This window comes from Gymnoscopelus braueri (assembly GCF_963280865.1).
Source record: "Gymnoscopelus braueri genome assembly, chromosome: 4".
Taxonomy (NCBI): Eukaryota; Metazoa; Chordata; class Actinopteri; order Myctophiformes; family Myctophidae; genus Gymnoscopelus; species Gymnoscopelus braueri.
The window spans coordinates 36,185,361-36,211,663 of NC_137605.1; the positions used below are offsets into that span (position 1 = coordinate 36,185,361).

General features: G+C 41.8%; 1 protein-coding gene across 2 annotated transcripts in view; it reads left to right on the plus strand.

Annotated features, from left to right (window-relative positions):
* cdkal1 (CDK5 regulatory subunit associated protein 1-like 1) overlaps window positions 1-26,303 on the plus strand; it is a 326,254-nt gene that overhangs the window by 61,560 nt on the left and 238,391 nt on the right. For both annotated transcript variants that reach the window (XR_013933115.1, XM_080427624.1), the window contains exons 5-6: window positions 15,543-15,639; window positions 22,195-22,243. Coding sequence is in view for 1 of the 2 variants with exons in the window: in XM_080427624.1 (XP_080283750.1) it covers window positions 15,543-15,639; window positions 22,195-22,243 (146 nt within the window). In the remaining variant the exon portion in view is untranslated. The remainder of the gene's footprint in view (window positions 1-15,542; window positions 15,640-22,194; window positions 22,244-26,303) is intronic.

Consider the following 26,303-nt stretch of genomic DNA (forward strand, 5'->3'; position numbering starts at 1 on the left):
ATATATATATATATATATATGTGTATATATATATATATATATGTACACACACACACACACACACAGACACACACACAACGACTGTATATAGCTAGCACACGCACGTGTCTGTGCGAGTTCATGCTCGTGTGTGCGTGCGTGCTTGCATGCATGCGTTCGTTCGTGCATGTATGCGTGTCCTCTTCCAAGCACCTGTAAGCCTATGGCATTTCCCCTAATAGAGTTCCATTGTTTTTTGTTGAGCTGACCGGCACACGGGCTCATGGAGGATGGAGACAGCTAAACGTGCACTGACCTGGAAATCGTAGCTACACTGTACAGCTACCGGCTGGAGGTAGCTACAAGATGGCATCCATATATCTATATCATATACATTTTTATACAGTAAAATCCAGAGTTTTAACTAAACTCAGAGAGTGTACTATTTGTTATGTTTTCTCTCTCTCTCTCTCTGTCTCTCTCTCTATGTCTCCCTCTCTCTTACCTCATCCACTAAGCTCTCTTTTTCCTCTAATCTCTCAAGTGCATTTTCATTGTCTTAAGAACTCGAGGGAGGCTAAGTGCCAGCGGACTTATCTGATGGAGCTGCAGCCTGACACACACGGATACATAGATAAAGATAGAGATACACTGGTTTATCTCAGTGTGTATGTGTGTGTCTATACGATGAAAGTGTGGAGGCGTGTGTTCGTGACACGCATGATGTCATGCAAGATGACAGCTCAGAACTTTTGACCTTTGGTCGCATTATCCTTGTACCTGGAGGGGGAATTTATGCACTCGCACGCATGCAGCTGGATGGATGGATGGATAGATGGATGTATGTATGGAGGGGAAGAAAGGGGGAGGAGGTTGAATTGAAGTTGAAAGTTGTTGCAGGGTGATAAAAGAGTCAGAAGGGGCAGATGAGAAACTTTTTAAGTGTCACTGTTGTTTTTCATTTTGAGAAGCAGGAAGATGACAATCTGACACAAGAATGAACCATCACATCATACATGTATAATTGAGCTTGTGTGTCTGTGGTGTGTGTGAGTTTGTGTGATAATCAGGTGACATTTCTCTGTTCGTCGTCAGATAGTGCTTGCGTGTCAGACTGGAACACGGAAGACTATTTAACCAAACAGTATTCAGAATGACACAAGCCCAAGGCTTAAAACTTGACCATAGGTATGTACTATATGTGACATGTACACTCTCTCACTCACACACACACACACACACACACACACACACACACACACACACACACACACACACACACACACACACACACACACACACACACACACACACACACAGAGGGTTGGTTGGTCAGTGCCTTGTCCTACCCGGGGCAGTTCTTAACCTATATGGCAGACATAAAAGCTAAACATGTATATGGCTGAATAGAGAATGTGGCCACATGTGGCATATAGGCTACTGTACATTCCCTGTCATCCTGAATATCACTTTGATTCACTGTAAACCTTTGTTTGTGTGTATACTCTACGTGTGTGCAGTAGAAGAGGCATTTGGATTTCTAATTCACTACTGGTGTTTTTGGCACCTCTCTCTGGAAATCTTCATTCCTCTGTTTCCGACGGACTATTTTGCCTACTTTCTTTGAATCTTCCTTCAATTGCGCACACACAATGTTCTTTTGAAATGTTTTTGGAATACCTTTTTCTCGTCAGTATGGTGGTCCCGCAAATTCTCACAAGACACTTAACCTCTACTGCTTCCTAAATGTTAGGAATGTAAATGGACACATTTAATACAGTGAAGTGAATACAGAAGTACTTTGCTTCTGTTGGATTAAGCCTCTTAAAATGTTGCAGAGGAACTTGAAGTTGATGAAGCCATGCTTGTGATGATAAAAATACTGTAAGTCAGAAAGTAGCTACCGGTACTTAACCGGTAAGATTGCATACTGTATCTTAATGAACACACCAATTACTTATTATTTTGTATCCTGGCACATGTGCTCTGCATATAAGACTGCATGTAAGATAGATATAGTGTTTTGCTCCATCCTTGACACATTCACTAATTAATTAATTAATTAATTAATTAATTAATCCGCCACTGCCAGCGTTTTCACCTTATTTTGACAATCCACAGAGACCGACGGAAGCCACGATGTGGTCACGGATGTAAACAAAAGCTGTGTGGGGGAGGGGGAGGGTCTCGTCTATCCACCGGGACAAAAACATTTTAACCGCGATCGTCCGTTCTGTTGTTATCGGCAGTTGAATATGGCTCGTTTTCACACAAAAAAGAAGAAATCCGAGCTACAGTAGATGAGTTTTTCTAAATCTCATAACATTGGAGTCAACAGAGTGACTTTTTTCAGGATGACGTCATTTCTGTTCTAGCCTTCTCTCGCAGTCAAGGGATCATCCATAGGTTGGCGAAGAGCGCCCTCTTGCGTAATCACTAAAAACAAGATTATTTTTTAGATCTCCGTCAATGGCGGTCAAGTGTTGGATTTGAAAGGACGAAGATCTCCGTGAATGGCAGGGAATGTGTTTACAATGTCAACATTCTGTTGAAGACGGACAGTAAAGTTCAGCGGATTTCAAACAAACATATTAATATTCGAGTTTGTTGACAGTAGAACTGCATTCAGGCCACTTTCAATCAAATCAAAATGTGAATGAAACGCATTGCTCTGCAAGTTGAACACATTCCCTAACCGTTTATCAACAGGTTGACTATTGGGGGCGTTCAGGTCATATCGTGTTCACTAAAGTAAAATGTTATGATGTCGGTAGCTATAGTCATTTATGAAAGATACAAATAAATAACAGAATATCTCTTTGTTCTTTCTAATCATCTCCTTGCTTTTTTTCTAAAGCACCACCCATCCACCCCTCCTTTCCTCTCTTCTCAATGTGTTTCTTTTTAATCTTCAGAACCTTGCCTCGTAGGGTACTTTTTAATTGCTGTCGACTCAAACTAATAATAATAAATAATAGAAAATTACTGTCTTTTTTTAACCTATTATTCTGTCAATTTTCATGAAGAAAGCAGGGGAGTGGTTGGTAGGTAGGGGGTCTGAATAGCTATTTAATCACACCGTTGGCTTTGTGCGTGTGGTGCATCGTGGGCTTTTAAAGCAATGTTATTTAGAATAAATAAGGCTGTGTGGTTAAACGAGGAGGCCTTTTAGAGCGACTGATAAGCCCGCTGCATGGGGGACCAGCGTCAGCCTGGGAAATTAACTGGCTGAATGGACACTTACACTATCCAGCTCTCTAATGAGACTGCCTTAGTCTGCATAGCACCTCTGCTGTCCCCTAATAGACCTTTGTGTGCGTGTGTGTGGGTGAGCGCGCACGTATATGTGTGTGTGTGTGTGTGTGTGTGTGTGTGTGTGTGTGTGTCTGTGTGTGTAGCCTTTGACAAGCACTCTCACAGTCACATACAGTAGATGCAATGGTGGAAAAACTAATGACATTTTTTACGTAACTAAATGTGTGAATACTACAATCAAGAAATACTCAGTTACAAGTAAAAGTCTGGTATTTAAAATCTACTTGAGTAAAAGTACTAAAGTATTGTAGATTGGCTATTTTAAAACAGCCAAAGTATAAGGCTAAAGTGGTTAATGCATGTTTTGTAATAAGTAGTAACTAAAGTTTTCAAATACTTGTAGTGGAGTAAAAGTACAATATTTCCCTCTGAGATGTAGTGGAGAAGAAGTATAAAGTATTGAAAAAAGTACAGAGTAAAAGTACCTCAAAATTGTAAATAAAAGTACAGTACTTGTGTAAATGTACTTTACACCACTGAGTAGATGGAAATATAGATGTGTGAACTTGTGTAGGTACAGACACATATCATCTCTGTTTTTATGTTCATAAATTAATGATCAGTGTCACGCAAAAGTAGTGGACATTGGTTGCCTATGTACAGTACAAGCTCACAACGTGTTGCGATGCTTAGCTGTAGATCTGATATTTGCACTATTTTTCTTTATTGTGAAAGTGGTTACGTCTGTCTGTGTGTTTAACCAATGAAAAGTATTAACAAGAGCTTTTGAGTAAATGCCTGCATTGGATCCATCTGAACACAGGTTCTTTTCTTCATTTCCTAAAGAGTAAACCGACAGCAACGATACACATTAATTTCCATATAAAGACACACACCTAAACAGAAATGTATGCAAACACAGAGACATCACATTTCTTCCCGTTTGCTGCTTTGTTTTTATTTTGACCTCCATTGTAAACTCCTCGCCTGTCTGCTGTCTTCCACATTGCGTCCCTATAGTAAATAAAAAACATACGCGTCTGTGTGTGTACATAGAGATGTGTACATCTGAGCGTTCGTATACGCGTGCTGCAGTACCAAGTGAGCATGTGTATGTACTTCTGTGCCATTGTGCATCCCCGGCGCCCCTCTTATAGATCATGCAGCTGCCAAGTACAGTGTAATGTTGATGGATTGTTATGCTCACTGGTGAATCTTTAACCCATTAAGACCTGAGGCCGATTCTAAAAATGTTTTACAGTGTTTCCAAATGTTTAACAGTTTTTTGAAAAGAATATTAAAATTTCAAATATAAAGAATACAAAATATCTCAAAATATTTAGTTGCAGGAACCCCCAGAAGCAAAGATTTAAGTAACACATTTTTTTGTTACTTAAGACAAGCTTGTATATCTGCTATTTTTAATAGCCAAAGAAATCTTAAAATGACACAGATGCGTTCCCGGTCTTAATGGGTTAACTGCTGTAGTGTATAGCCTTCCATCTGAGGCCTTACAGTATGCAGTGTTTACCTGGTAAAACAAAGTGTACAAATACGGGCCAATTCCCTCCAGTAGTCATTTGACTCGTGTTTCCAACAGCGAAGACAAATTCCCTCAACCCGCTCATATTCCTATAGCGTTGTTTTGGTCTCCATATTGTGTTTGCTCAGAACAAGGAATTGTACATCTACTACGCAAATGAACGAAAGTGTTCTGTGTGCAGAATTCTGCTTATGACGTGTTTATAATGTGCGTGTGCCGTGTGCAATATCTGCCTTTTGCCAAGTGATTAGCTTTGTGTGGAAAGTGGAATTTAATAATAATGAAAACGATTATGTACTTCGATAAGCTGTCTGCAACCAGCTCTCCGTTTCCGCTTTAAAATTTTGGACTGATCGATACACTAGTTATATTATCTACGATATATAAAGTTCAAGTTGCGCATGTGTCTGTGTCTCTGTGGCGGCGGGCAGATGAAATACGCCCATATGTGGACTGGATCTTTGAGACACTTTGTCAATGCAATAACCCTGGGAATGCCTGGTTGGCTTATAACTCGGCTATAAAGTTTAGATACAGTGAATATTTATTGATTTTGACAGTTTAGATACAGTGAATATTTATTGATTTTGACACATCGGCCATCTATCTATCTGTGTGTGTGTATTTGTATGTATGTTACGTCCATCTTACTGTATATAGTACATAATATTGTGCACATCTGTGCGATCTTAAGCCAACTATATTCAGCAGTTTTCTGCCCACACTGTACCTCCAGTTTGTGCGATATGTCCCATAGCTTTGTCCCTCGTATGAAACGGGACTTTGCATAATGAATATAGGCTGATCTGAGAAATTTCATCTTCACCCCCATTTTCTCTCTCTCTCTCTCTCTCTCTCTCTCTCTCTCTCTCTCTCTCTCTCTCTCTCTCTCTCTCTCTCTCTCTGGTGCTCATCACTAATGCAATTCCCAATATTTGTGTGTTTTCGTGCAGGTGTGCCTTTTGGCCTGGCCCTTTTTTATATGCATTTTCTCCATTATAAACCATTCAAGCGTTGAATACAACTCATTTATAGTAATGCAATATTTATCACACATTCAACTGAGTTTTATAAGACAGATGTCATCCATTTCAGTGCGTTGGGGCAGGTGTGAACAGCACATTTTAAAGGCCATAATCTCAGCGCTTTGCGTTTTCTTGGACCCGCCTTTACTAGGCCCCTGTCGATGATCAGGCCGGATCCCATCTTGGATAAGCCCGCAGGCCACATGAACTAGCCATAAACTAGCCATGTTTTAGGTGTATTGATTGGCAAACAGATTGGCTGTGTCCTGTAAAAACAGCTCTAACCTGAATGCTTTTATTAACCACATTACTGGTAAATCTGGCAAATTGACAGCATAATGTGTTTTTCTTTCAGAGTGTGTGCCGTAGCATTGTGGTGATATAGGGTGTGGCTCTAGGGCAGTGGTGGAAAAAGTACTCATATGTTTTACTTTAGGGTAAGGAACATGCTCAATGCCCCTGTGTGCGTTGCCATGTCCTCTGCGGACGTTGTTGTTCTCTGACACTGTTGATGTACAGTGGCGCTCATCTGAAATGCCCTAGTTTGCTTTGTTTGCCCCACGTGTGTCCCGAGTCCTCACAGGAAACAAGTATGATGATTTAGTACTGCATACAGAGCAGTGAGTGTAACCTGTGGATTGGGATGATGATAGTTTAGTATTTGTTTACAGTATGTTGATAATATGCCTATTTGCGTAGCCATGAGTTATGCAATTCGTGCTATAATAGTGTCAAGAGCTGCCGCGTATGTACAGTCACAACCGTAATGTAGCTGCCTTAAGCAAGCCAGGTTTGTTGCTACTCTCTGAGTGTGCGCCTCTTTTCTGGGGATCCTGTGTTGATTTTGCTTGGCACCACTTCATATTACGTACATTATAAATTGAATGTGACACTAAATGTCCATTGTAAATTGACTGGTGAGGGACACTGATATACAGAGAGTGAAAGCTACTGATTGGGAAAGCATTAATCCAGATATTCTCAGACAGCTGACAGAGGATGTGATCAAATTAAATTCTGCCTCAAATCTCCCTCACTGGAGGATTTGGAACGAGGCCATTGAGAGAGGACTATAACCAAATGGACAACAACATCATCATCAGCAGCAGAGCCAGCAGAGACAATCTAATGTGAGAGTTTAGGAAGAATGGTCATTCTTAGACAGACTCCTACTGAGGAGCAGATGGGGGCGAGCCAGTGATTCATATGTCATCAAAGCATCACCAGACCTTAGCAGAATCACACAATTAACCACAGAAATCATCAATTCACAAAATAGCTTCTGGAGTGGTTACTTGCCACAAGAAATAGTTTGAAGTGGATATGGAAAAATAGTTGGGTAAGGTTTACCACATGGAGCCGATTCACATGATATCAGATGACTAAAGAAACTCGCATACATACTAAATCAACATTTTCCTGTCATCCTGTAATGTTTTTACTATTGATTTGCGTTTTCCCTTTGTGGCAACTCCAACCCATCTGCCACCTAAAACTTTCTGTCAGTAGTTGGTACTGTTAGACTCAGCCCTTAAAGGAGTAAAAACAAATCTCTCTCGACTCTTTCTCTCTCTCTCGCTCTCTCCCCCCGCCCGCCTGCCTATATTCCTGCCTCTGTACTACTCTTTACATTGACATTCCTTCTCCAACTTGTTCTAATACTAATACCTGTTTCACACAGGCGACATGCATGATACATTTTTGGACATGAAATGTGTATGAAATTGGAGACGTGGTGTGTAACTTACTAGAATGACCCGGAAGTCCAAGCACTCCGCAATTGTATTAGTTAAGATTTGCTTTCCTCCTGCTGTTCATTTACTCCCACTGCTAGAAAAGTAGGACACAAAAACAAACATAACCCGTCTGTCTGACTTAAATGTACTCCATTAAATAAGCAAGAATAAGAGACGTATAGAAAATGGTCCTCTCTGTTATTGTAGAAAGAGCCATTAAGGAACTGCTGGCTTTGGAACTGGGACACTGACCCGCGCTGAGGCCGTTTAGTTGTTTAAAGAGCAAAATGATGACTTAGTAAGGGACCAAGAGAGGGTCTCATGTGTGTCTGTGTTTACTGTAAGACTGATAGCCCTGTCTAGAAACCATACAAGTGCAAGTGAAGTGGAAGATTTAATATATTTATACACGCACCAACACACACACGCACGCTCCCTTCCTCCCTTCCTCCCTCGCTCTCTCTCACACACACACACACACACACACACACACACACACACACACACACACACACACACACACACACACACACACACACACACACACACACACACACACACACACACAGACTCACAGACTCGCATCTTAATTGCTCAAGTTGATGGGTACTTAACCTCGGCCCTTTCTGCTTATGCTAATGACGAAAGGTCAGGGGTGTCTCTGATTGGTTCTGCTGGTCGGCACTCGGTTAGAAAACATTTCAGGGTAAAGGAGGCGGAGGAGAGGACAGGAGAGGACAGACCACTCAGGAGCAAGTGATGACGAGAGATTATACCGCAATAAAGTGGATGAGAGTAGCACAGAGCAGACTTGAATCTGAATACAATAGTATAGAAGTCACCTACTTTTGAGGTTCAGAAAAACATTTAATTCAAAAAATTATACTGCCGTAAAATGGTATAGAGAGGAATTTAAAACCTGCATGCTATTTTTATTTCATTTCTTTAACATTACATTACATTACAGTCATTTAGCAGACGCTTTTATCCAAAGCGACTTACAATAAGAAACTCATTTGTCAAGGTTTGTGTGCGTGAGAGAGAATGCATTTATATTTTAATGTATTGGATTAGCGCTCAGGGCAAGTCATAATTAAAGTATAAACACTGTTCAGATAACTATTGATCCTGATTTAGTACAGTTTCTCTTAGTGAAAATAACTTTAAAGGAGCATTACACCCCTGGAAGAACTTGCAGTCACTCAATGTTAATCATATATATATTAATGATCTATTATAATATAGTAGATAACAGTAGCAAAATTTCAAATTTGCACCCTATGGCCAGAAAAATATAGAAGTCTTGACTTTGACTGGATGACTGGGGTTTGGCTGCATTACTACAATGACCACAATGCTTTGGGGCACTGCCCTTCCTTGAGGGGAGGAGGCTGCGTGGGGGCGTGGTCTACATTGTAACTTCCCCCTCCCAGTTCTCACTACAACAACATCAACAAACACATACGGCACATTGGCCAGTGTTGCCATGTCTGCTTATTATAAGCGGCTAGTTTCTAAAATGTAGTTGATATTTGGGCTAGTTTCCAAATGTTTTGATTGTTGTTTAAACCAGTGGTTCTCAAACATGTTCATGTACTTTTCCACGGACCCTCATCTGTGCACTGCGCGGCAACATATTTGCCAGGGAGACCCTACCAAAAATGTGTTGTTAAAATGTTTAAAAAATATTCCACATTTTGCACTTTTTTCCCCTCAAGATTTTTGGGAAAATAGCAGATCTACAAGCTGACACTGCGTCACATCGTTACGCGTTGTGAGCTTGTAGATCGGCAATTTTCAAATAGCCCATGTCTAGGTTTAAAGTGCTCTTGGCACAGGTATTTTCTTTTGGGCTTGTTTTCATATACCTGGTTGCTTATTTCTCTCACAAGATCTGGCAACACTGAATGATGAATGTTTCGTTCCAACTTTTCCGACTTTTTTGTCTACCTTTGGATCACAAAACACGACATCGAAGCCATGTTCTTTCTTGGACCACGTGAAATCTGCCTCTGTTGAACCAGTACAGTTGGACCAGTAGCCTACCCATTGCAAGTTTGCTATACCAGGATGTCAGTCCCATCATCACAGTGTCTTTGTTGCGCCAGCAAGGTGAAACTAGTCTTGGCTGCTGTTGTATTGTGTTCTGTATTGATTTGATTGTATCTTATAGTAAACTAAATATATCATGTATAAATTAGCATAGTAACACTAAATGTGTGTGTCTGTGTGTGTGCGCGCGCGCATCAATTTTTTTCATACATTCCATCCCACCATGTAGACAGTCCGGTGCTGGTGACGTGACGTCCATCTTCTACTTGGGAGTCGGTACATCCATGGAGAATATGCAGCATAGTCAACAATATAATAATAATAAAACAAAACGTTTCATACTCATGTCATGTGTGACTCCTTATTTCTGAGAGCATATGTTTCACTGTCATTTCCAGTTATATTCTTTGGACTAAACTTATAGAAAACATGGGCATTACTTTAGAATGACATGCTAATGTTCAAATACTCTTGTCATACACAGCCTAATCGTTTTTTGTTTTTCAACTGAGACCGTTTCATGCTTTCAATTGGTGTATATGGATAATATTAGGTTTTACTATAGCCTATTGTATCGAAGACCAGTAAAGTTGAATCCAATGTGCTGGGGTCCCCAGAAAAATAATGATTACATGTAGAAGTAAAGAAGTAAATAGGCTACTAACAGAATGAACAAGACTTTTTCACTATTATATCTGTAATGCTTACAGTCATGTAATTATGTACCATTCTGCCAAATGAAAGACCATCTCCTATATCATGAAACAGTATCAACATAAACAACCCTTATAGAATTGGGTTTCACATTTTGTCATTATGAATGCTTATACAATGTAGAATGTACCGTGATCAATGAGTAGAGCAAGCAGGGTGTAAATGTAATCGTTTTATTTAGAAAAAGAATATGGTTGTATCTCATAAGGCGAGTCCCAAGGGTCTTCATCAGCCGAACGTTACTCCATTTCCGCAGGCAGGCGAAACAACATTCTGTCCTGTTGAAAAGAACACATTAGATTACACTTGTAGATTAAATAGATATCATCCCACGTGAAGCCTAATCTATACTAATATTGCATGCAAGCCGCAAATAGCAGACCTACAAGCTCACAAAGTGTCGAGTCTGACGCGTTGTGAGCTTGTAGATCTGCTATTTTCGGGACCCAGCGACGTAGCCCTGAAACATGACTGTCATGGGGGAACTTCAACCTGGTGTTTGCACTTTCTACATGTACAATCCGTACATCTACATAAACGTTCGGATTTCAAATAAAAAGTGCTTATCCCATGACCACGGATGTTACAATTTGAATCGGGTGGGTCTAAGTAACAGTATCTTCCGTATTGTTTAATAAAAAAGCATTTTAATCCGATCAGTGGCCATTTATTATGCGACCCTTATGCGATCGGTTGGGAGGTTTATGAGAAAATGGCCACCGATCGGATTAAAATGCTTTTATTTAAACAATACGGAAGATACGGGTACTTGCACCCAGCCGATTCAAATTGTAACATCCGTGGCCATGGCATAAGCACTTTATATTTGAAATCTGACAAGAGACAAAGCATAGATTTGGCTTGTCACACAAGTGGTTTAGCTTTGCATTTGGCTAGCTATGGAACGACAATGTAAACAACAATGCTAGTACTACCCTAACTTTATTAATCTCTAACATTAAAGCAATCAAGTACAATTACACGTTGGATTATTATGTCAAGTTGGCATAACGTTTACAGCAATCATTACTTACTCTATAAAGTAATTAATCCAAGCTGTGTCCAGCATGATTTCAGCATACAGCCTGTTGAATTCCTCTGCGGTGGAGCTGCTCTTCTGTGTTTTATGGTTCAAATAAATATCTGTTGTGTTAGTATTCCTCTCACGGAGTGTTTACCGACGCCATTGTACAACTGAGCAGGGAGAAAGAAGGCTGATCCCACTCTTTGGGAGACACCCCTTGGGGTGTGTGTGGGGTTGGTCTCACTGAGACACCATGTAGTGCGGACATAGGTGAGAACCCGCGGAAAACGTCATTTGACGCAATGAGGAGCGAAATCGGCGAAGTTCCCCTTTAAGGGAGAAAAATGTGTCGTGATGCAGTTTCCTTAAAAATCTGTTTGTTGTGCGATAGTGTATAAATTAAACTTTAGATATATGTTGTAGTTGAACTTACCTGGTGTTTAGCTGTATACATATATAGGATGGATGAGAATATATAAATGTTACCATTATGACTTCTATAGATTTGGTAATCATGTTTAACAATATTGCCAACTAAACAAGTTTGGGTTTGGTACACGAGACTCATAAAGCTGATATGTTGGAAAACACCGCATTTAGCAGGACATCCCAGCTCCAAGCTGAATCTAATCTGTTTCCCACACATGAAGCAGTGCTTATTTTCATCACATTATTGTAAATTCTCTGGTAGTCATACTAGTAGTGGACCATTAAATACTCCTTCTATTATATTGAAGTTCAGTTAACACATTGAGTGCCAGGTACTATGCATCCAAATCATCCTCAGAGTGCCACTGTTTTTACCGCGATCTTTAGACGGCTGCAGAAGCCACAACGTGGACCCGGATGTAAATAAAAGGGGTCCGGGCGGTGGGGTAGGGACCCGTCTTATCGACTGGAACAATAACATTTCTACCTCGATCCGCCATTTTACTCAATGTGTTAAAAATGTGCTTATATAGGTCAGGCCTTGTGTTGCATACAGTACCTGCATTCATGTTGGCGTCATATGCCAGTCAACCTGATCAATTCAACAGGACATTTGGTCGTGTCTAATTTGACTGATTCACCGTGCCCACTGAGCTGTTAAAAACCAGTATGTACAGCACAGTCCCGCTTACTGCATATACATACAACAGAGGTCATACATGTATGCATAGACTTAGACCCCGTTCGTGAGGCCGTTTGTCTTGAGTGTGTATGCAAGTGCGCGTGTACATAATGTGCGTGCACGTGGACGTGTGTGGACTCGGGGCTATACACTGCAGTAACACCAACTTGACAGGGGGCCGCAGAGATGTAGGGCGAGGTGCCAAGCCAAGGAGACACACACACATACATGCACGCACACACGCCTCGTCCCCTGATCTCGGGGGACATCTGCTCTGGTCCGGGTCACTGGCAGTGAGAGCGCTCGCTCGGCCTCAAAACAATCGCCGTGGCGACCACATCGCATAATCCTATCCCATCCCATCCAGGAGCCGTGTGCGACATGATTGGCCTATTCCCCCTGGGGCGCCTAGGCGACGGCTCAGGCGCTGTTGCCTGATTCGCGGTGTCAGCTGTGGCTGTGTGTGGGCGTGCGTGTGTGTGTGGGTGTGTGAGTCTCTATAGGGGTGGGTGGGGACTGGGGAGTATTTGGCACATTTTGGCAGGAGACACTATGAATTATGCAGATCCTGCTATAATGTGTCGAGTGTGTATATACTGTGTGTGTGTGTGTGTGTGTGTGTATAGGCTCTTGATAAGAAGTGCCAGGGAACTGGAAACTTTGTAGGCACACTCTTTGTCATCTCTGTCTTTCTGGCTACCTCTCTCATATCTATTATTTTAGATTATTTCTAACATTTCACTGACAGCTAATTCCCACTGTCTCTTCCAACCTCTGTCTCTCTCTCTGTTTCTCTCTCTGTCTCTCTCTCTCTCTGTCTCTGTCTCTCTATCTATCTCTCTCTCTCTCTCTCTCTCACTCTCACACTCTCTCTTCTCCCTTGGTTCTGTACATTCATTGTACACCAATAGAGTCAACCAGATGTTGGTGCAACTAGTTCACCTCAAATCATTAAAATGTAGAGATGGACCACTTAAAGACATAGTTTACTATTACATGTCATTTAAAAGGGGTGTTAGAGAATATCATGTTGATACTGAAAATGTCAGTATCAATATAATATTCATTAACACAACTTTTAAATGACATGTCTCTAATTATCTTTTGGGAAACTGAACACAACAGGAAAACCCCAACTGCTGTAAACATGTACTTACAGTTGAAATATCCCTTCTTTATAGGCCAAAGACATGTTCTTATTTGCATGGAAAATGCCATGGGATTTCACAATGATATGTAGGCTAATTAAACATACTGTTCATGGCAGGAGTTTTGTGTCCTTAGCACCCCCCCCCACCATGTGTACAGACCCATAGAACTACTGGCAGTAACTTTAAGTACTAGTCACCAGTTGAACTCAATACTCTTTCCAGTCCAGATCTACTGTATCCCAGCCATGGCAGATTTAATGTGAAACTATAGAATGACACGCCCTCTTCAAAAACTGTTGACCTTGTTTGTAACATTAAAACCTTTTCTCCCGTCCGCAAAGTATTGTTTTGAGCTGAAACAAGGACTGACATATTTAAAACACTGCCGTCAACAGAAATAACCTTGACTAATGCAAAAACACTGAATGTATTATGATAATAGTAGATCTACTAACAATAATAAGGAAACTATATTTTCACCTCTCCGCCCCTCATATCTCCATCCACGCCTCTCACTCACTCTTCTGTTCTCCTGTGATTTGCGTGATAATGCAAACAGGCTTCACATTCAGAGAAGCGACGTTTCAGCCCTCTGCCCCACGTTAATCTCTTCAACTCTCCAACTCATCACCCCTCTCTCTCACGCTCCCCTTGCACCTTCCACCACTCTGCCTTTTCTTTTGTTTTGCTGAATAATACAAACAGGCCCTGAATTAAAACCCGGCTGACAGTTTGTATGTAGCTTCAGTGCTCATCCCTCTCTCTCCTTCACTTCCCTCCCTCCCTTGTTGCAGCTGTCAGCGGGGCTTCATTATTAAACATTCATACAGGAGTCTGGGCAGCTTTTCCAAAAAGCCCTTGTCAGGCAGACCGAGCGTCTCAAATCAGGCTGCCTCTAACCAGAGGAGACGCACACACACGCACGCGCGCGCGCACACACACACACACACACACACCCCCCCACACACACACACACCCCCCCACACACACACACACACACACACACACACACACACACACACACACACACACACACACACAGAGTGCGGTCTGGTCTGTTTTGCCCTCTCCTCTTGTGTCATCTTAAGGTTGGAGTTTTTCTGGTCATTTGTGCTAAATGATGGATGAAGTACCTTTGTACTTACAGTACAGAGGTGCTTGGCTGGCTCCCTGTTGTTTTGATTTTGAGACAAAACAAATCAATCTTGCATATTGGACAGAAACTAGACCAGCCAATCCAAAATCCTGGTTGGATCAGGATAGAAATATTCAGAATACAAACATGAACCTTTGTGTCCCGATTCTGGGCATGTCATGAGGGGGAAATTCTGCAAATAATATAAGCAAACATTCTACAAAAATAGGTGAACATTCAGGAAAAAATCTATCTACAAGCTCAAAATCTATTGTGATGCACAACAAAGTTGAAACAACAACAAAAACAGTTCAAATATAAGTGTGCTAAAGGTAATTAAAATGATACCCATTATTGTAAACGGCCAATTACATTTTTCGAGAACGTCAACATGACCTTTGGGCAAGTAGAACACGATACTTGCCTGATGGGATTTCAAGTGTTGTTTAACTGCCTACTAAAATACAACCTCATTTAAAAAAGGTTGTCATTGAAAATGTTACTGAAAGGTTTTTAAGTGCCTCAAGGACCACAGAGTGTGCAAGCTAGATATCACTCAAAAGCTTATTGGATGCAAGGTTGCACTGTACATGACACAATTTCTTAACATTTTGCATCTGGTTTGCTTTGTCCTGAAAAGACTCATCAGTAAATATATTGTAATTTACATGCATTGAATAGAAATATAAACTATTTTATTTTGTTTCAAGACGGCCCCAGAGCTACAGTAATTCATTGTGTGCACATGGTGTAAAATGCTGTGTGTGGGACCTAATATATGTGTGTGTGTGTGTGTGTGTCTGTCTGTGTTTTATAGGAAAGCCCAGGACCAGCAGAAGAAGGTAGTGGTCGCAGGTTGCGTACCCCAAGCCCAGCCACGCATGGACTATCTCAAAGGCCTCAGTATAATAGGGGTGAGTGTGTGTCCGAACGTGTGCTAGCGTGTGAGTGTGTGTATGTGTTGTATGTCTGCACTTAATCTCCAAGACCAGCAGGCTCACTGGAGTGTCCAAATGGCAGTTGCCCCCCCACAAACATACAAGCACATACACACACAAGCATTTGCACACACACACACACACATACACACACGTGCGCTCGCGGCTGGACCTGGCTGCCGTCCCGCTGTGACTGTTCTCTTCAGGCCTCCCCACTGCTCACTGGATCAATAAACCTCCCTGAGAGACAAGACCATGACTGCTGATAGGAGCATGCAGAGAGGAGAGGAAGGAGAGGCGACAATATAGGGAGGCTGAGAGGAGAGGAGAGGAGCTGGGAGAGCAGGGGAGAGGAGGGAGAAATATGACAGACTGAGGAGGATAAGGGGGGAAGTTTTGTAGATAAGAAAACGGGAGGAGATGAGAAAAGCGGCATAGAATACATATCGTTGCTGTCAGGTAGAAACCTTGTATCTCCATATCTCCATACGTTTTAGTTTTTTTCCCGCAAATGTATTATTTAGTTCTACTACTTCTACTACCGTGTCACACAAAAGTAGCAAAAATGGCGATAAGTGAAAGTATTAAGTGGTTAAGCGTGTCTGTGGGTGTTATAAATACTGAACCAATGAAAAGTATTAACAAGAGCTTGTGACTAAATAATCTACACTGGATCCACTGGGACACTGGTTCCCTTTTCCATTTCCTGAAAAGAAACACTTTTTTTTTTGGACATACAAGGTGTTCACCCGACAGTGACAATATACTTTAGAATGAGTAATGCTGAAATGATGGAGGGAGGGAGAGAAACTGGAAGAGAGGCCGGCTCAGAGCGAGGCACAAAGAGAAACGAGTATATATATAAAGGATGAAGAGGACAGGAAGAGACTAAGAGTGAGTAGGTAAGACCCCCGCTAAGTTGTGTGTCTGGGATGGTGTTCCTCAACTCTAGCCCGCTGTACAAACTGTCACTGTCGGGCGGAAAACGTATTATGTCCAACAGCATTACTTTTCAGGAAGTTGAAAAAATGACCTGTCTTCCAATGTAGTCATTATTTAGTCACAAGTTCTCGTTCATACTTTTCATTGGTTAAATATTCATAAAATCCACAGACTCACTTTGAGCGTGGTGTCCCTATTTTAAGCATTTAGCCTATTTTTTTAATTGTTTATATATATCCCCCCAATAAAAGTAGCTAAAATAGCAGATCTACAAGCTCACAATACATCACATTAAGACGAGATTGAGATTGCCTATTTTTGCTACTTTTGCGTGACACTGTCATTTGACAAAGTATGAAATAGGGCATTAATTTATGAAAGAAAAAAAAATGGAGGGAAAAGATTTGTGCCTGACAGCGAGGATGGATGAACAGTGCAGACTCCTGTAGTGAGGCGGGTCTGATCGTTAGAGGAGGTGAGTCATTGGACAAGTGAATGCCGAGCTGACTTTTGTTGGCTGGCAACCTGGAGACGCATGGGTCCTTTCTGTTCTCTGTTATCTTCAAAGGGTGGCAGCGTGCACTCTGCCCCCTGTCAGCGATGGTTAGAGAACACACAGGGTCACAGACAACAAAGGGGCCTAGCTGAAATTACACAAGGTGCTGCAAGCGAGGCACAAACTCCCAACTGACCTCATGGGAGTCGCCAATGCGAGCAGGAGTCAGGACAACAATGGAGAAAATCGATGGTGCTATAAAAAAGGTGTTTTAGGGAGCCGCTGCTGGCAGTGACACATGCTCACCCAACACAATGCTTCACAAAATCTTTTTGATGCCCTGAAATTGTGGACTACTCTGTGCCCTGAATCTGAAAGTATGTGCTACTTGTTTCCTTCGCACTTTAATTACACTTGACCTGTTGTTTGACTAGAGTTCATGGCACTTTCTACCATGCACTTTGTAAGTGGCTTTGGATGAGAGCATCTGCTCAATGCTTAAATTGTAAATTGTCTGTAATGTCTGCCTATTATCCTGTAGCATGCGCAGACTAAATGGGTGAACTCAAACAGACACTGACAGTGATTTCCATTCGATTTTCGTATTTCACTCGAGCTGAAATGGTATTTTGTGAGTATCTAACATCCATATATCAAATTTTGTAGTGAAACAGAGAATAATTGTGAAGGAATTTGATTTAAACGTTGAACTAGGCAGTGCTGATAAAATAATCAATGATCTGTTAGATACTGCATTATCTATTTTTTTTGCCACAAATGTTTTCAGAAATGCACTTTAGTGTATTTAGCTGTAAAATTGTATTGGTTTAGATGCAACCGCGATGTCGGAAACGGCAGGTGCCGCCCAACTCGCAGTATGTACAGCATACAGCACACAGTACTGCCCTGGTGTTTGTAACATAATGAATCTTAGATGTGTTTGGAAGATTGATTGATGACTGGATGCCATTATGATATTATTGATTTAAATTGTTTTTTTTTAGACATTATTGATCAAACTTTTTTTTTTGTGTAGAGCACATCCAAGCACTCTACAAACATCTAGGTGTACGCAAAGATGATTTTAAACTCACCATGGTGACAACAAATGAGGTATTTAAAAAATTGAGCGCCCTTCAACAAAACAAGGCCACTGGCCATGACAATATTCCCTCCAAATTTCTGAGAGACTCAGCCGCCCTCCATTGCTCCAATCATCACCCGCTAATAGCGAGAGTAACCGCTCTGTACAAAAAAGGAGGCAAATTAGACCCTGGCAACTACCGCCCTATTTCTTAGTTCTATCTTGAAAGTTATGGAAAAAATTGTTTATGAACAGGTTGAAAAGTATCTTGCTGATTTTTTTCTTTTTTACAAATTACATTCTGGCTACAGTCTACAATGGAACTGCTTTGATCAATAGACACGACAGTCTGATTTTGTGTTACTATCACACATACTAACATTCTAGAAGTGTTCTGATGTATATTCATTACCTACCTACTGCTAAGTTGTCCTGCGTCAATGCATACAGTAGTGAACTTACATTTAAGTATCAAATATGCTTTCTTGAGTCATTCATTCATTACACGCTCCAAAACAGTCAAGCTGCCACAATTAAATTCCATAAATTTTCATTTAATTCCACATTATGTGCTTTTGTTTTGCGGTACAGTAAAAGCTTCCTTACTCATTGAATATTCTGATAAATCAAACAGTTGGCCTACCGTTTTTGTAGTCCAATATCCCATGTTGATAATTGCCACTGTGTTTTTAAAAGCATGGGGTCCTCAAATGTTACATTAAATATATTTTACCATAAATAATGTCATTACATTTGAATAAATTTGGCATGCCAGCCTGTAACATAATTACTTAGAAATCAAGTGGCATGTATGTATAATATAATTACATTCAGTTATACAGGCTTGTATGTGTAACAGCCTTCAGGCAGGCCGATGTGGAAACAGCTGGTGAGTTTACCACTGCAGGCCCTCTCCATTGTCAAGACTAGATTGAATTATGCATTGATATACACACAGATGGATAGATGGATGGATGTGTGCACTCAGACACGCATGCGCGTGCACGCACGCACACATATGGGGCACTCACAAACTCATAGCCAGATATACATGCATGGTGTTCAGAAGCACACACCTATGTATCCTTGGAAGTTAAAATCGGAACGTCAGTGACAGTTGGTGGGATATGCAAATAACACATGCAAATAACCTGAGATTAATTTGCATGATATGATTGCTGTAACGGATGGAGTGAAGGGAGTGGGAGACAAAAAGAAAAACTGCCATCACCTGTTTCATTCACTCACGTTTAATAACTTGTGTGTGTATTCGTCCATGCATGGGAGTGAGCGTGCATGTATGTGTCTACTTGTGTCAGCTTTTTCCGCTTGTGTATATATGTTTGCTTGAATCAATAGGAATGAGAGGTACAAATGCAAAGCAAACAAAAAGTCACGCAAGCCCACAGTGATTCATCTCTTTCTGTACTGAACATGTCACCTCCTGTATGTAAACCACATCACACATATAGTATGCATGCTGTTGGCTGGCTAGGTAAACTTAGCATTACAATGGGAACAAGATGTCAACAAAGCAAACACGCACATCTCACCATCCTGAATAATCAGTTTGTTCTTATGTTTGGTTGGATATTTATGACCGCCTAATTCTTTGGGTCATACTATAAAGTGGGTCATGATGGGTCCATATGTCCATTATGCTTCACCTGACAAGTATTTGTTTGAACGGACTTGGGGAGGGGGGGGGGTTAATTTCTCAAACCGCTGGACCCATAGGCGTCAATCTTTGCGTGCACTCTCCCAGTAGTCCAAGAAAGACACTCCGCTCCAATTTTTTTCAAATCGGCCTCATGGTGGCGATATAGCAAGCCACTTTACATTTTGGCCTATTACTCTTGAACCGTAGGTTGTACAATAAAAGAGTTGTATGTATATTGTCATGATCCTAATATCTATGAATCTTAAGGTTCTGACCTTTTGAGGGGTTCACATGTCTACTATAATGTCCATGTAATAACTGTAATGGCTCAGCATCATGGGGGTTTGTGAACACAGTCGGTGTCTAGCAGATTTTTTCTGGAGCATCACAGGAACAGAGTCACACCGGCAAATACAAGAGTGTCCTGACTGAACCTTATAATAGACGTGTGCAGTCAATGTCAGTATTCAGATGGTGCTGCCAGGTTTAAAGATCAGGACAATTTGTTCCAAACATACTAGACACATTGCGTAGTCGCATACTATCGTTACCGTCAAAATTGTTTGTCTTTATTAATTATCTCTACTTCCTATCACGCTATTGCTTATCTCATGTGAGACCCCATGGTGCTCTGGCTCTCTGACGATTGCATTGTAGAGGGGTCTTTATTCACTGTGTAGTTCCAATCCTACTCACTCAGAGAGTTGATGCTCCATCAAGGAGTAGGCTGTCAATGTGATGGGAACTGTGATGTAGACATCCCATTATATGGCAGCTTTTAGGGGAGAGCAGAAGGTTTGACATACTAGGATGCAATGGAAATAAAGCTCCCAAATTGCTGCATTTCTCTCTCTCTCGCTTTCTCTCACATTTCTTCCTCTTTTATCCATCTATGAGGGAATAATAGTGTTCCTTCTTTTTGGACAGCTCAGCAGTGGAGAACGACTTAAGTGCAGTCTCCCGTAGGCCACTGAGTGCGCTGTGTGCGTGTGCGTGCGAGAGTGTGTGAGTGTAAGAGTACATTTGGCTGCTTACTGCTGTTCTGAATAGACCCAGATTGCCTGGCCATTAGAATAAAATAGACTTTTATTTCGGTGCTTACCGTGCATATAACTGCCGCCTGCCAGACACGCTGTGTGTGTGTGTGTGTGTGTGTGTGTGTGTGTGTGTGTGTGTGTGTGTGTGTGTGTGTGTGTGTGTGTGTGTGTGTGTGTGTGTGTGTGTGTGTGTGTGTGTGTGTGTGTGTGTGTGTGTGTGTGTGTGTGTGTGTGTGTGTGTGTGTGTAAGAGGGAGAGAGAAAGAAAGACTGTGGGGGAATGTGTACATGGACCTGTGTGTGTCTCTGAATGTGTTTACATGTTAGAAGGGTTGCTCTGTGCCTGTGTTGAAGTAATTGTCCTGGAGATGTAGCGTGTGGACGCCAGGGCACAGAAAGTCACCTCTAAGAATAGAGTGTGTGAAGAGATCAGATTGAAGAGACCGTGGTGGGAATGAAACGGGAGCAATAATGGAGCGTCCCACTACCTGCCTCCACTCTATTTTATTTCCCACTTTCCCTTCCTCTATCCTATACATCCCCCCCCCCCCCCTCCTTCTTCCCCTGTCATCCAAATCTCCGGCTCTACGTTTTGATGTCTACCTTGGGAACAGTGGTTTGGTAAAGTCATGACGTGTTATCAATAGATTAGTATCTCTCTTTATGAGACGTTTTATGACCCAGCTTGGCTTCCTAATAGCTTGGACCATATTGAGCAGCATTGCTTATTGTCTCTACTACAACAGTGTTCCTAATTATAAGCTATTATCTCTACAGTATCTGTTTGTCTGTCTGTCTTATCTTTGGGTCTCTCGCTTTCTGTACCTGTCTAGTACATACCGTACAGTATGTGTTTACCTGTATTGCTTCTGTCAGGGGCTTACACTCTCTTTCCCTCTTTCTCTCCTCTGTCTTGTCTGGGTGCCTGTCTGTCAGAAAACAAATTGTCTTCCTCTCTGAAAGTCTCTTTCTACCACTGTCTCTTCCAGCAGTTGATCTCCAATAATTCAAACTGAGATTCTGTCGATAACTAATATAAAGTGGTCTTATTGCCACATACACACTTGATGGGGTAGAAGAAATCTATACCACCTGATCCCAGTGGCAGACTGTGTGTGTGTGTGTGTGTGTGTGTGTGTGTGTGTGTGTGTGTGTGTGCGCGCGTGTGCTTATATTGTTTGTTATGATATTCTGTCTGTATACACTACAGGCTAGTTTGTTTGGATTTTGTGTGTCTGAGAATTGTCATCAATATTGTGTTGTTGATCAAGTGTACATATTATGTTATCAATAACCTCTTGTGTGTATTTCAGGTTCAACAGATCGATCGTGTGGTGGAAGTCGTAGATGAGGCTGTCAAAGGTATGACAACACGCACGCACGCGCGCACACACACACACACACACACGCACACGCACACGCACACGCACACGCACACGCACACGCACACGCACACACACACACACACACACACACACACAAGGCACACGCGCGCACACAAATGGACAGGTCCATGTTTGTGTGAATGAATAAATGAAAGTGCAGTGATGAGTTGCTATGTTGATGAATGGATGGTGCTAAAATAAGAATATCAGTAAGTAATGGTGATCTTGTCTTATTTCTCAAATCCAGTACCAAACACTGTCCAAGCAGAGCATTCAGTGTGAATTTCTGTGTATGGCTTTTTACAGCAGGTCATTTTAATTGGGTTAAACTTAATGGAAATGGGTTACCTATCCTGCCTGAATTTCCTTGAGTGTCCCAGCTTGCCTGTAATAAACTAAGTACATAATGCCGCTGATGCTTGCTATTGTATGTCCTGTTAACAGCGCCAATCAACTGTGTCTGCTTGGCTTGATGTCTGTCTGTTTAGTTAACCCATTAACACATTCCATGCCAGAGTTTAATCTCATAATGTACTCACCAGTGCCAGCGTTTTATTGTTGTTTTTTTGTTTTTTTCATGTCGCCACAGACCTCGCTAAATAAGTTAAAAGTGCGCGTTCATTTGGTTCTAAACACTGTGAGAAACGGCCAGCGAAAACAGTTTCCAAATGCGAGCCGCCATCTTGAAGATACAGCCGATCAACGCTAAACAGTGATCAGCGAGGAGAAAAACAACAACCGAGAAAATCGAGTTTTAACACATCCACTGCCAAGGGCTAATCTCATAATGTACTCACCAGTGCCAAGGTGTTTTTGTTGTTTTTTTGTTTTTTTCATGTCGCCATAGATCTTGTTAAAATCCTTAAGATTGAGCGCTACACAGTCTGTTTACATCCGCGAGATCTCCCTGTATCTCCCAGTGAAAACCACGTGTCAAACGGGGCATCCATGTTTGAGTTAGAGCGGATTACGTTAAACAGTGAAATGCGAGGAGAAAAAACTACAGGAAGAGAATTGAGTTTCAGTTTCGTCTGTAGAATGGGAGCGGGCGTGATCGTGAAAACCGGATCCCAAATAATTCTATTTCCTGTCATCAAACCGGAAACGGAAGTGGATCAAAAAAAATTCCGAAAGTGCACCCGGACCGCGCATGCGCGAAAAGACCGCAGCCCGTAGGGCTACGGTCTCGGCGCTTAACAGTTGGATTTAACGGCCCGTAGGACTACGGTCTTGGCAGTTAACACATTGAATGCCAAAAACGGTCCGGACCGTTTTTGAGGGTCCAAACGAGAAGTGCCGAAAACGGTCCGGACCGTTTTTGACCCAATTCTATTTTTATACATGTGGGCCACGTGGGGCGCTAAAACGAAACTTTGACATCACCCAAGCAGTTTCTGAGAAGAAGAGGCTGGATCTGGCTCCATGTCAAAAATCCTTCCGGTCGGCGTTTTCAATGTTATCTCCTTGATTAAAAGCTTAATATATTTCTTTTTAATGTGGTGGAAACGAGCCGTTTTCGATCGGCGATCACGCTGCAATGGAGGGTCGCGTTAGAAATATTATTGTTCCAGGCGTTAGTCGGGACCCTCCGCCGTCTCGCACGCACGCTTTGTTTACATGCATTTCCGCGTCGGGCTTCTCACAGCACGAAATGTATAACGCAAGTGGATGGAAGAAATGCTGGCACTCAACGTATAATATTTTAATAAACCTCTGGCACCCAATGTGTTAATGTGTTAAACAGGATCCCAGACAGGAAGCGGATACGATCGAAAAAAACGGAACCCGAATAATTCCGTTTCCGACCGGAAACCGGAAACGGAAATGGATAAAAAAAATTCGGAAAGTGCACCTGGGGCAATTTCAATGGGAATCGGCGGTTCGCGTAGATCTACGCGACTGGCACGCTGCGGCTTTAAATAGGTTCGCGTAGATCTACGCGACTGGCATTCAATGTGTTAAGGCCTGAGGTTCCGATTCCACAAAATGTCTTCTTAACTCTTTGCCTGGATTCTGCTAAGGCTCAGCCTGCCGTCGACGAGAAAGACGAGATTCTGTGTTTTCAGTGGTTTTCCACCAGATGGCGCTGTTGTCAACCGTATGAATGATGCTTTCAATGCTAGATGACGTCAGACCCGGAAGTTTTATTCAAACGGCCACAGCTGTGCAATGGATTGCCCCGTGCGGATAAAACTGTTTTTCCTCTACTACGACAACCCTGCGCGTGTGATGAGGCGATGTCCGTGAGGACGGAGGCCACTGAGAATATTCCATGATTTTTCAAAGGTACAATAAAATTGCTATTTTTCGCTGGCAGTGGGGTGACAGTATTACACTATCACTCTGTCAGTCAAAGAGTTCATCCTAACAGGTTTTTAAAAAAAGCGTATGTTTCTATATCAGTGGTGCTCAAACATTTTCATTTCAAGGACCACCCAAAATGATATGTATTTGGCCGCCGACCCCGATCTCAAACTATTTAGTTCCAGGGACCCCCAGAAGCAAAAGATTTGAGTTACAAATGTTCGTTTTAAAAAATATATAGTCAAAGATTTGCACAAATAAAAAAACAAAAAAATAGCAGATCTACAAGCTCATAGCTATATGAGCTTGTATATCTGCTATTTTTGAATAGCCAAAGTATAAAATAATGGTTATAGCTAAAATCTGAAATTGACACAGATGCGTTCTTGGATTGAATGGGTTAACGGCACCAATCAACATCAGTCTGCTTGGCTTTGATGCCTGTCTGTTTAGTTAACTTTGGGTGGCCGTGGCTCTGGCTCAGATGGCAGAGTGGTTGCCTGGGAATCGGTAGGTTCCGAGTTTGATCCCAGCTCCTCCTGGCATCTTGTCGAAGTGTCCTTGAGCAAGACACTGAACCCCTGACTGCTCCTGACGAGCAGGTTGGCGTCTAGCGTGGCTCATGGATGGATGAATGTGAGTCATGCGTCGTAAAGCTCTTTGAGTGGTTAGGTGACTAGTAGAGCGTTATATAAATGCGGACCATTTACCATTTTGTCAGGCTTTCTTACTGCCTGACAGGAAAAGAGGGAGAAACAGAACAGACACGTCTGATAGTGATTAGGTCTGCTAGTTAAACTGTTACTGAACCAGCGTTCTTAATTGTTAATGCAAACCAGAATTTGTGCCCTTGTGTGTGTGTCTGCGTGTGTGTGTGTGTGTGTGGGGGGGTACACAGCTGTGACAGACCCCCAATGTTTCGCTAATGAAGAAGAGAATGATTTCGCTTTTGTGTATGTGTGTGAGAGCACACATTAACATGATGTCTGCCTCTGTAACGTAGGACGCTGAGCTGTGTTTTAATTTTCACAATGTGTCACCAATCCCTAACCCTCTGGCAACGCGCGCACACGCACGCACGCACGCACACATACACAGCTTGCAGTGAAGTTTGGGGGTACGGATAGGCCTTTCTCTGGATGTTTATTTCCCTCCCTCCTTCATATTACCCTTCTTCTCTGACTTCTATCCTTTTCTTGCATTCTTTCCCTCCTTCATTCCTTCCTTGCACTCATTATTCTCTCCTCTTAATTTCCTCCGTCCATAGAAGGTCATTTCCCCAGTAACATTAGTTTTTTTATGAGCCCATATAAAACAGAGAGCTGTTATTTCAGCATGCAGACCAGAGCAGACCTCGAAGTCATGGAGGATTTAATATTACTAATTGTAGTGCTATTCACTAAATATACAGTATGTTTGCTGCTGTTGTCTGAAGTTTCCACACATGCCAGGAGTAATGGCATTTTGTTATTATTTCTGAGTCTAGAAGAGACTATATTTAGTCTGTTTGCACTGTTTCTGAAAAGGTTTAAGAACTGTGGGAATACTACTAGCACTACTGGAGTAAATGATTCACTTGCCTACTGCACTGCTTCATACAGAGCTCTGTTTGTATAAGTGTGTAAATATTTAGGGCTGGACAGAATAGTTTGAAACTTAATTCATAACATTCACATACAAATTTTAAAGCAACATTTGAATTGCACTCATGGTATTACTATTATTATTATTGT